General features: G+C 37.0%; 1 protein-coding gene across 2 annotated transcripts in view; it reads right to left on the reverse strand.

Annotated features, from left to right (window-relative positions):
• Nucleotides 1-13,283, reverse strand: part of LOC126297498 (ras-related protein Rab-39B-like) — a 153,604-nt gene that overhangs the window by 23,986 nt on the left and 116,335 nt on the right. The window contains exons 1-2 of one of the 2 annotated variants that reach the window (XM_049988383.1): nt 8,656-9,179; nt 1,371-1,480 (exon numbers count right to left, since the gene is read on the reverse strand). In XM_049988383.1, coding sequence (XP_049844340.1) covers nt 1,371-1,480; nt 8,656-8,769 — 224 coding nt within the window. In that variant the 5' untranslated portion in view covers nt 8,770-9,179. Of the gene's footprint in view, nt 1-1,370; nt 1,481-8,655; nt 9,180-13,283 lie in introns of those variants that run through there. The other variant, XM_049988384.1, reaches the window with a different exon arrangement.

The raw sequence follows: 13,283 nt of genomic DNA on the forward strand, positions 1-13,283 counted from the left end.
CAAGCTTCCAGTAAAAGGAGGGGGGTCATGGTCATACAGCCTCTTGACAGAGTGAGTGCTGTGTATCTGAACACTGGAAATTGTCAGTTTTTGGCTTAGGAACCACATATTTGCCATAAGGGGCAGGTGATTGTGCTTAAGTCACCATGCTGTAAGCTATTTTTGACAACAATAAATTGTCACAAAAATTTGTCTGAATATTCTAAATTGAAGTTACGGTGTTAATGGTGCCTTTAGAATGCAGTACATTGGCATGATACCACTGGTACAGAACACAGCTGATGCTAAAGTCAGTGATATCATATCACATGTTTCATCTCTGCCTCTGGAATCTGTTTCTAGGGTGTTTATTCATATGCAGAGCCACTGACTAACTGATATGGTAATCTGAAAATTGTAAGATTGTGGTATGGAAGTCTACACAGCACATCTGTGGATAAATTACTTGAGATCTACTGTAATGCTTAACATATTCAGTCACTATCAGAAATGGAGCTGAAATGGAGAAAATCTGTATTATGATTTTTACAATTTCAGAAAGAGTTTGGATGAGAATCAGACAACTGAATATTTGTATTTGGTCATCTGTGTTCTGCATTCATGGCCACAGACTCATGACAAAGCCAATTGCACAGACAGGCAGTTAACCCTTGACATAATCACATAAAATGTCATGTAAGTAAACAAGTAGAATGACTTTATGATGTTGCATAACAACATTCCCTGTACAACCACTGGACTGAAATATAACTAACAAATAATTAAGTATTCAGTCGCAGTAATTTAATATGGTCTGGCCCATAAACCTAGTTCTGGAAAAAGTAGACAAATTTTCAGCAGCAAAACAATGAAAAGTAATTCACCCACAAAGTCATTCTTGCCTGGAGTTATCAGGCATCAACCTGGAAACCTTAGCAATGGATGATGATTCAACGAAGAGCTGCATGGTCTGTTTCATCAACAAGATGGTACCACAGATATGCTCACTCTCCAATGAAAGATACTAAGAAAATAGCCTTTGGATCATTAAAAAGCTTACACTTCAAATTCTCAGTATGCACAATGAAAGACCAGTCAAGAAATGGTATCTCCCACATACATCTTGCATAATATCTTAACTTGTCATCCACTGGATATATTAGGTGCAGCTGATGATATGGTTGTCTGGCTGTATGCCACGTGGTGCAGCTAAAGCGTCTGCTTACAAATATTGTAAATTTGCACTTTCATGGAATTAAAGGGAAAAAAAAGTTGTCCTCAACTCAAAGATCATTTGAACACATCAACACCTAACATTTTTCCACACGCAAAAATCCAAGTTAATTGTAATAATACTGGTTATTTTAGGGGAGGGGCATTTCAAATCATACCTGAATCTCTCCTGTCCAGCTGTGTCCCAGAGTTGAAGTTTTATTCTGGTGCCATCTTTCACTTCTATGAGACGAGCAAAAAAGTCAACACCCACAGTCGGATCTGAAAGCTGAAATGTCAATACAAACAAGTTAATTTCTGTAAGTGCATTAAGTAATGTTTCAAACAATTGAAAAATCACTATCTCCAGGTTAGCTGAAAATAATGGTAAATGGAAGAAAACAGGTACACTTCACAGCACAAAGTAATGGTAGCAGCTGAAATTTGAATTGTCTAGTAAGCTACAAAAGGGCCTATCACATTACATACGGTAACATTCATAAAGGTAAAGAATGTGTGTAACTGAATCTGAGGAAATTATGGCTTATTAACATTCATGTGTGTGTATTGCAGACTAATCCTGTTGGAAATAGATGACTGACTCAGCATAATGGTTTCAAAGATGGAACAACAACATTACCTATAATATGAGCATTCTGGGCAGCATCCCAAAACGATGGGAAAAAAATTCAGCTCCAAACTCTGATATATTTGGCATTGTTACACACCACGGAAATTATACACTCTTATGGGACCGTTACTCTATGCAGAAAACAGATTGATTGGAAAATATTACAAAAGATATTTTCCGAAACAAACACTTAGTTGGTCATGTCAATGATTACCGCCTGAATTTCGCCTAATTGGCTGCACATTTGCTTTGCAGACCAACCTGCCAAAGCCAGTGCCAAACTGTATCAACTGATCTTGGAAGAGCAGTAGTATATTTCAACCAGACTGTGTTTAAAAACAATTTGCTGTTATGTGCACACAGTTTCAGGATAATGAACTGGTGGTGTTCACATCAACTTCTACTTTCTACATATCTGCTGGATTTTTCCAGTATTGTGATATGGTTTTATCCATCATTCTACAGTGTGCTCAGTGATGCCACCAAATTCTCTTCCTCCACAAGAGCAGTTTTACAGACACTGACAGCCTCTTGACATATCTCATGAATAAAGCAGGCGGACTCAAAGCATGGTGGTTCAGGTATCTGACCTAGAATTGTGTACTGCCATTAGCTATTACGAAACAGAAAGTGTAATGACAGAAGTAAATTGCCATGTCTGGCCATATCAGTGCAGCAGAATACTGCACCACACATACAGAATGTTTAAGATGATAAATTACTCAAAAATGGCATTCCCTATGGCTGAGCTGATCCTACAAGGAAGTTCAACAGTTTAATCTCTGCATGTCTCTCTACATGGTTTAAGTCAACTAGGCCTTATAGGACTTAATTTTTGAAACAATTAAGGTCAACAGTCATCACACTGGACCACTTTACTACTTACAATGAGGGAGTGGTTGCAGTCATCAGAGCAATTACTTACAAACCAGGACATTGTGGGTTCAAGTCGCTGCTCTTATGTCTTGTTTTTTTAAATTATTTTTCACATCGGTACTTAGAAGTACATTTGAATGGCATGAATGGCTGAGAGACCCTCAAGAGTGATTTTCAACAACCTGTTTGCAATTCTTGCAATTGGATGCCAGTTTGGCAATGTATGAGCCCTTAACTTACCCCAGTATTCCTATTGAGAAAGGTCACCTACAGTTTAACACCGAGTCTGAAACATGTCATTCCTAGTGTATCTTCACATCATTTAATGGATATTTAGAAGTCTCTGATGAAACTGAAGGCTAACTTTACTTTGTGCAATAATAAATAATATAGGTAAAAATAGTACAATACACAAGTCTAGATAACCATAATGCTTATTGCCCTGTATGATAATTATAGTAGTCTCCAAGCATTAATTAATTAATTGCACATAGACTTGTTTTCATGAATATAATTAAAATTTCTTTTCTGGAAACTATTAGCAAAAGTGAATGGGCCAAAGTGTTTTTATTCACTCTGTATGGTGCAGAAGATAGTGTTTTGAATACTATGACTTTCAGGCCTATCACTCATTACACTGTTAAGATTAAATTCAGGAAGACACTCCATAAATGATAAAAAAGGTAAGTAGTAGACCTATTATCTCTGGAACAGAAAGCCTAATGACTTAAGTATTTGTGCAAGTGTTTTGAGTGGCCCCTAACTGGTGGATTGTAGGGTTTAGCCTGCCCTACTTAGAATTCAGTAATTAAAAAAAAAAAAAAAAAATCCGTACTGGCAGTGGTGGAAGTGCTGCGTAGACTGAATAAACAGCTTTTAATAATCCCCCCCCCCCCTTTCTGCTAGACTGCAATGGACTTAATTTCTGTATTACTCTTTTTCTTCTTCTTTTTGTAGGAGTCCGAGTCAACCCATACAAGTAGATTAACGACAAGTGTTGGCAATAGTTTTGTTATACTTGCCACAACAAGTGACCCTCACTGCTATTAATTTTCAAAAGTAGTTGAAACCTTTTTATTTTATTTATTTTAGATTGTAGAATGTCATGTTGAGTTCCAACGTTATCTTCTTTTCTATAAGAGATGCAAACTACATGGGGAGAAAAAATTCCCTGTATTTCAATGGCATGCTGTTAATTTTAACAGAGAGTGAGTGTGTGTGTGTGTGTGTGTGTGTGTGTGTGTGTGTGTGAGAGAGAGAGAGAGAGAGAGAGAGAGAGAGAGAGAGAGAGAGAGAGAGAGAGAGAGATTCTAAGCTCTGGTCCAAAAACTGTTGCAACTAATGTTGAAAATGAACAGCATATCATTGTAACACAGGGATTTTTTCCCCATATATATGGAATGGAAGAGAAAGGAGATACTTTTGAAACTTAACATGGACATTATTGGCAAGGTAGTTAGGGTCTATATTAATGGTCTGGAAGGGTACCTATGGCTACTAACAGCTTATTGTATTTGCAGGAAAGCTTGTGTGGCTCCTTGGAATAGGTCTATAAAACAAATAGGCCACTTTTCTTTAATAACATTTCAAGTAATGACTGCTCTCAAGTGTTTTAAAAATGGCATATTGCATTTAATTTGCACCATTGCTGTATTGGAGCGACTGTGTAATTTTCTGCCACAGATTTTTGTGCTTTAAAGTGTACATTACAGTGGCAGTATTCCAGGGAGTACTAGACACATCCATCCATTCACAATCACAGATTTTAGTGTTAAGTGGTTTCTACTGTGTAGGTGGATTTCTAAGTCTTAGCAACTACCATCTGCACAGGACAACTGCATCTAACCATTCCATTAATTCTAACTGCTAAATTTCTTATACAAACCAGTTCATTAATCAAACATTCCTCATGTTAAAAGCACTGAAAATACGATTTTATTTCATATTTACTGACAGTATCAGGCAGGAAGGTTTTGTAGCAAAACCAACTACTATCCAAAGGTAAAATAACACACTGTTCTCTGTAAATCTATGAGCACATTTGTGGGTCGTAAGACCTGCAACTCGTTTAAGCTCTTCACAGCCATTGCAGGTAAATTATGTTTGACTGCTCTCATATACTTAGAAGGGTGATGGTGTCAAGACCGCATGATATTTCACCAAGTTGACTTCTTGCCACTCAGAGTTCTGTGTAACGAGCAGATGAAAAGTGCAATGATTATACAAAGATATCCTAGCATGAGGACTACATTAGGATGGGAACAAGTTAGCTTGAGAAAATACCACACAATCTGTGTGATGCCAGCTGGATGTCACAAAGCTGCAAGCAGTAGAATACCAACACAAACTGACATGTAGCATGTAATTATTTTTTTCCATTTTAGCCCTGAATTGCTACAGTATACAATACACTATAAGTATTTATGGCCCCCATCTCGTATCCCTTTAGAACAATTTTAAACTTTCAACATTTAGTCTGTAACTAATAAAGGTCTGAAAATCTTTTTGTGTCCGTACATATTTATCTATACCGTGCAAACGACCGTGATACGCATGGCACTGTACCAGTTATTATGATTTCTTGTTGTTTCATTCACGTATTGAGTGTGGGAAGAATGATTGATTGAATGGCTCCGTGTGTGCAGTAATTATTATAATCTTATCCTCATGAGCCTTATGTGGGCGAAATGTACCGAGTTTTAGCATATCCCTAGAGTGATCATGTTCCTGAAACTTTGTTAACAAACTTTCTGGTGATAGTTTACATCTGTCTTCAAGAGTCTACCAGTTCAGTTCCTTCAGTATCTCTCGGACATTTTCCCATGGATTAAACAAACCTGTGATCATTTGTACTGTCCCCCTCTGTATCTGTTAAATACCATCTGTTAATTCTATTTGCTGTGTGTCCCACACACTCAAGCAATATTCTAGAACCGGTTGCACAACTGATTTTTAAGCAGTCTTGTCAATTGACTGCACTTCCCCAGCATTGTACCAATAAACTGAAATCTACCACCTGCTTTACCCAAGACTGAACCTATGTGGTCATTCCATTTCAATATCTCTACAAAGTATTAAACCCAGTTATTTTGTATGAGTTTGCTGATTCCAACAGTGACTCACTGATATTATATTCATAGAATATTATGTTTTTTCATTTTGTGAAGAGCAAAATTTTATGTTTCTGAAGATTTACAACACATTGCCAATCTTTGCACCACTCTGAAATCTTATAAAGATATGACTGAATATTTATGTAGCTTCACTTAGTATTTCATTACAGATACCTGCATCAACTGCAAAAAAAACCGATTTCACTATTAACGTTGTCTGCAAGGTGTACAAGGTATACAAGATGAACAGCAAGGGTCCCATCAGACTTCCGGGGCACACCTAATGTTACTTCCACATGTGACAATAACTCTCCATCCAAGGTTGATGGCGTGTCCTCCCTACCAAAAACTCCTCAATCCAAGTCACAGATTTCACTTCAAATGATCATTCTTTTGACAATAAGCATAGGTGTGGTACTGAGTCAAATGCTTTTCAGAAATCAAGAAACAGAGTATCTACCTGGTTTCCTTGATCCAGTGATATTCACTAACATTCCTATTATCTGTATAGTCCACAACTCCACATGCACTGCAGCACATTTACATTCATGACTCTGCACAACCCATTAACTCTCATTTAATAAACTATGCAGTTGACACCTCAATTTTATTCTAGGGTTGAGTAGGAACAGTAGCAACATATTTTAGCTCCTTGCACACACACCCACACCGAGGGAGGACTCGAACCTCCGGCGGTAGAGGCCACGCGATCCGTGACATGACTCCTCAAACCACTCGCCCACTCTGAGCGGCAGGCAGTTGTCACCAGACTAACAAATAATGCATATAACATCCAGGCAACAAGCTGTAAATGTCTGGGTTTGTACACTGATGAAAATCTGGTGGATAAACCACATTAATTTCATACACACAAAAGTCAGCTGGTGCTTACATCTCCTTTGCCAGCTCACACAGATGGGTCCTACCAAAACATTAAAAATAGTATGCTATGAAATGTATCACTACATGACTGAATTATTTGCACTGTACTGTTGATACAGATACTGAGAAAATACACATGGGATAATGAGATAGGCCACAGAGAATCCCACTGGGGAAAGGAAGAAAGAAAGAAAATAGAGAGAGAGAGAGAAATATTATCTTCACACTACTTAATTACATTTTATTATGGACCAACAAATAAATTATGAAGTGCAATGATGTAAATGATCACAACACCAGGATAAATATGACTAACTCTAGCAAAGTACAAAATTAAAAGTGACAGATCAAAACCTATGCATCAATGCTTGTTAATGAACTGCCAAACAAAGAATATGTATGGGGAATTATTTTAACACAAAATTCAAATCAGTTCTGATGGAAAAATGTTTATATAAAGTCAATGAATATTAAGACGCAGCTTGTGATATGAACCAGTGGCACATCAGCCGTAAACTAAGAAATTATGAAAGATATAAGCTGAAACAATTTCAAAGTAGCATTTGCAAAATCTACCCTTTTGACAGCTACATGCAAAGAAAAGGCAAATAAAGGTTTATGATGTCACATTTTAAACAGTTTGCATTATCTGGCCGTTGTTATTGCTCTTAAATCATTTGCTATTAAGCCCATTTAAGCAATTCATTTAAGAACACTCTTTTGTGTTCCAATTACATTAAACTAGACATTGCACACTTTTCTCCACTGTTACGGTAAGATTCTAAAATATAATATACTCCAAGCAACACTGTTTAATGTGAATCAGATTAGCAAGGATTGACAATTTTCAAAGTATTTGAAAAACTGAACAGAAATATTGTATTTTACAGTTTTGAAGTAAAGGTCATTAGCGGATAGTTGGAGAATCATTAGAAGCAATATGTTATGGCCTGTTAAAGGAAAAAATCCCAGTATACAACAAATGTGATTTTAGGAAACCACAATAAAACAAAATTAGGACAGCTGGATATTGACTTATATCCACATAAATGTCTTGTGTCTTAATAGCAACACCATTCACAATGAGAAAATTGAATACGTTAACTGACTCATGTCTGCTATGTGTACTTGATAAAACTAGCCTTCACAAAATAGTGAAATGACTACAGTTAAGTCAAATTTATTAAATCTAAACACACAGGTCTAACATAACTTTAATAAAATGGGCAACTCAAATAATCGAAAGACAACTTGTGGAGTGGACTGCTCATGATATACGTATAATACATGTTGCTCAAGTAAAAAATGTTTTTAACATCCTTCTGCAAATTTACAGTTATACCAAAGGTGTACAAAGACAAAAGTTTGTTGGCACTAACAGTTTTCATTTTGTTAAGCAGGTATGAAAATACAAAAAAATTAATATTTGTTATGTTTAACTCACCTTTTCACCTAACTACTTGCAGAAAATTTAAAAATGTCGGTGCATTCAGTAAGTATGATCTGAATAGAGCATCTGACATGGCAATGAAAGAAAGTACACACCCCACCACAAAAATAAACGTGTTAAATATTCGTGTAAACGTCTCCCACACGTAAATACTGACATCGACGAAAAATATTAAAAGGTTTAAACAATCCAGCGGGGAAATGACAAAGAAGAATATGGAACAATTACTTCAGACAACTACTTTCCGAGTGAACCATATTTCAACAACATAATAAAAACGCAACAATGTCATTTCTATGGATAAAGTACACACACAATTTGGCGATATAAAATCTTTTACGCTTCAGATCAACAAACAATTACAGTACATGGAGGTTTAGAAAAGAGGTGTATCCTGCCTCTTCCGATCTTACGCCAAACAATCTAGCAACTCCCACGCGCGTACACCATACGATCAAAACATTCGAAACGTTCCACAGCACTTCTTAAAATGTAATGAAAAGTTTACTTACCTCAGCGAATTTTCCGTCCGTGAAATACTTCAACAATGAACTTTTACCAACTGTACTGTCGCCGATTAATATCAAACGAAACTGGTAGTCGAAAATTGGTTCAACCATTTTCATATGTTTTAATCTGTTAGCGCGGTAGTAACTCTTATTATACACATCGTCAACACACTCAGAACTACTCTCTCGACACAACCTTTAACCCTAAACACAGATAGATTTGTTTTCTTTTACTATCATTACTACATCCTTGGTATATCAGCTGAGTGTGACACAATACGCCACCTTTGACTGGACTTTAATTGCCAACCTAACGTCCTACCACAACAATATTTCGGAAAATCCATAATGAGTAGTGAAGCATAGCGAAATTTCACATATTCCTGAATCGCACAGATATAATATCATATTGTTTTACGTCTGTGTCTGGTCTTCGGTGCGAATGCATGTGACAGATGTAAGAAGATTAGAATATTTGCGTTTGTGAGACAATACCTGAGTAGATATTTCTTCCTCTAGCCAACAATGGATAATTTTGTAAGCGTATATATGATTGATTGCATTTCCCACTGACCATGCAAGTAATGACCCTTAAAGTAATTGTTTTAAGAGTTTTTGTTGGACAAATTAGTACACTGTGGTGTTTGAAATTTGCTTTACACGTTACTTTTATGGTGTTTTATTAACAATTTCTCTACCACAAAACCCAACAGATACAATCTAGAATCACACAGATCTGTGTAAGAACAAAGTAATAAATTATTTGGATTGGGATTTGTCTTGCTGTCGGTTGAAATGTATAAAAAAGCGATCGTTTATGTCTGTCTGTCTTTACATTACTTTGAACTTTTCCTTCCGTTTATAAACAGTAGAAATAAAATTAATCATTTATTACAGAATGCTACCACTTCTCAGTTCTTACAATCTTACCTCAGTTTTCACACGTCTGAAAGACTTTCAGTCACATTTTCTGCAAGCAACTATTCATTTCTCCTTTAAAGATCTTCCTCGCGCTTCCGTCTTCTTTCGTTTGAGTCCTTATTTGAGATAGTTGTTTCACTTAAATTTATCAGCAGACTGGAGAAAATTCTTGGAATCACACCTTCATGCAGATTTAGTCAAGCTCCTGGTTATCTGTTCTCAATTTCTTTCAAATATTTGAATGTATCATGCCTGCTTCATAAGTCTGTACTTCACAGACATCAGAAGAACCGCTGGCTACGAGGTTGTCAGTCGTTTCGCGTATTTAGTTCTCTCGTCACTGATACTGGTGATTGCGAGCCTGAGATCCTTAGGCGCATTTTGATTGCGAGGAAATCTGCAGCAGAACTTGCTTGCATCTGGAAGGAAGCGAGAGTATCATTGCCAAGACAGCTCACCGTCATCCGATCTCTTATGTTCCCTATCGCGACCTATGAAGCAGAGACGTGAACGATGAAGACAGCAGACTGTAGCAGGATTGATGCTCTGGAGATGTGGTGCTCTAGAAGATCGTTCCGAATATCATGGACAGCACATTGAACTAAGGAATCTGTCCGGAAATAGCTCAACATCAGAACATGACTGACTGCTTGTCAACCAGCAGTAGTTGAATTTTTTTTTTTTTTCACATTGCCAGAAGTCTAAAGACAATGGAAAGGACAATCTTAGAGGGAAAAGTCGGCAACTGAAGACCTAGCTATATGCACCATTGAAGTGGACAAACCACATTAAGTCTTTGTCAATCCATTATGGCCTGGGGGACATCGGTTGGTACATATTTCTCGATTCAAAAAACTGTACCAACAGCCGTATGTTTTGGTTTATTTTATTTTATATATCAAATGCATACAATGATATAAAATAAACCAAAACATACTGCTGTTTGTAAAGTTTTTTGAATCAAGAAAAAGACCAGATTAAGAGCTTGACCAGGATGGGCTTGCAACAAGCAGTCTGAGTCATGAAGGTATTGGGGGGGGGGGGGGGGGAGGGAGATCATGGGTCACACATGGCGAAACACACTTTGTCACAGTTACGAGAAGTCTGGATTAGTTCTTGAAAAATACCTACACATTCTCATGCCTAAAGAGTATTTTCTTAATAAAATTCTGAAACTATCACTCAAGATAGATTCTAAGACACCAAATAACACACATACTATATGTCAAGGGAAAAAAGGAGAAAGCAAGAGGGGACATTTCACAGACCTAACAATCCCTCAAAACATGTGATCAATAAAAAATAAAGTACAACACTTTGCAGTTCAAAAATTGGAGCCCAACTTCAGAGTACTTTGTGTCCATGAGCACTAGTGTAGATGCACAGGACTCCAGTATGTAATATTGTCACTGTATAAAACGACGGACTCTTATTGTAGGACTACTTGAAAGCACAGAGGATCATGCATTTATATCAGAAAAGGAACAATTCAAATCAAGAATTACAATTCAAATGAAGACTGATCGTAACATAATAAGTGAAGACAAACACTTTGAAATATCAGCTATAATTAACAGAGCCCGATAACAACAGGAAATCAATCATTTTGTGTATCGATATCCCAGTGATTGAGTGAACACTTTTTCAAAAATTAATGGAAGTTCTGGATAAAACATAAGTACAAAAATCAACATAATTTTGCACAGAGACAGAAACAAATATCATAATGAAACTAGTAGCATCCTCAGAAATATCCGTTAGTGTTTCGGCGTATATATGGCATTTGCTGAGGAACTTTAGCAGCTGTCGAAAAGTGGTTTACAGGAACAAACCAAAACACTCAGAAGTGGCAGAAGTACGAGTCAGAACGGCAAAGTCATGAAATACTACTAATCAGAATCTCGAAAACATGGCTATCAAAAGCTCATTTACCAGCTCTGAAAGCAAATATGTACACAGACTAAGGCAGCAACCTATGTCTAGCTGATCACGTAGCACATATCAGAAGGAACAATGTTTTTAAGTAAAGTGGAACTTTAAGATATTCTGGAATGTTAGGAAATACAAGTGAAACAAAATGCTGTGTCACCAGCAGAAACTCCAACATCTCGAGTCACTGAATATCATGAACCTAACGAAAACTTGGTAATAATGTGGGTTTAGGAAGAATGGAACAAGTAGTAATTGATGAAATTCCTGGTATTTTTAAGACAACAGGAACTTAAAGACAAAATTCTGAACCATGTGTTATCTAATGCAGAAAGCAGGTAGCTCTGAACTATGACAACTGACTGTTGAAAAAAAACTTGCTCCACTGATGAAGGATGCCAATGCTGCGTTTTCTGCTGTTTGAAGAAATGATCTAAATCGCCTACTGCACAGCAGTAACAGAAAAACTAGTATCGCTGCCACTGAAAATAAAATTTTAAAATATGATATAAGCAACTTCAATAATATGAAAGAGCATAAAATGAATAATTAGAAAACAGTTGAGTACCGGATAAAGTACTGGTTCAGTATCGGAAAAATCGTGAAGATTTGAAAATTAAAAAGCAAAAATAACAGCAACAGCCAGGAAAATCTAGAGGTGCAAGGACAGGATCGTTCACTACATGCAAAATCAAACTTCGGAATCCAGTCAGAGTCAGTTCATCCTGGACCTGAATCAGCAAGCAGAAGCAAAAGTTGAAAAACCAGAGAAAAGGGACAACAGCTCAGTTCTGGAAAGATATGCGGGAAACCAAAATACATAAAAGTATTGGATGGATAAAGGACTTTGAGAAGAAATTTTGTAAACAGAATCCAACATTTAGTTAGTAACGGAAATGGACAGAGGAAGAGGGGGAAGAAACTTTACACTAAACATCATTGACAACAATCATCTGCACGGCTTCTGGTTAAAAAATGTATGACCAACCCTCTTGTGGAAATCGCCGAATTGTTTAACACGATCCTGCAACAAACAACATCATGGAATGGCTAACAACTGAAGAAACTAATACAGGAGGACCAACTAAAAGGGCCATACACAGAAATTATATCCGATAATAAGTCTGCCGCCACGTTCAAGTTTCTGACAGGCATAATTGTCGACAGAACTCTCGTCTTTTTTGAAGAATACACCATGCCAGTAGGACAAAAACTTAAGTGAAGAAGCAGGGACGCAAAGGACCAGCTCGTGATCGACCAAATGATTCTGGAGAACTACAAAAGTTGTAAAAATTATCTGCACAAGACCTGGTTTGACAAAAGGAAAGCTTTTCACTCACTATGATAGGTGGATCATGAGAAACTTTAATATGATCGGGTCAGCAGAAACATCACGACAATCACAGAAAATGGACCAGAGCAGAGGAAGACAGGATTATTTGTTGGAAAATTAAATTACCGACTTGTCAACATTAAGAGAAGGGCAAAATATTAAAGTGAAGGCATCGAAATGCTAAATGGGTAAGTCATTAAATTCCACCTACCAGAAGCATACAGATACGTATGCATTTTGCAGTTGGTTTTCAAGCATGGACATTTAAAAACTGTAGTCAGTCAAGTGTACAACACTGCAGACAACGTGAACTGCATATAAATCTAGCTGGATAATCGGAACAGGAAAACAAGAAAGCTCTTGAAAATTAACCATGCACCGTGTACTCACAGTGGCGTCGGCAAAGCTGTACTTGCCCATAAAAACTACCGGTAGAGCATTCTTCCAA

This window comes from Schistocerca gregaria, chromosome X (assembly GCF_023897955.1).
Source record: "Schistocerca gregaria isolate iqSchGreg1 chromosome X, iqSchGreg1.2, whole genome shotgun sequence".
NCBI lineage: Eukaryota > Metazoa > Arthropoda > Insecta > Orthoptera > Acrididae > Schistocerca > Schistocerca gregaria.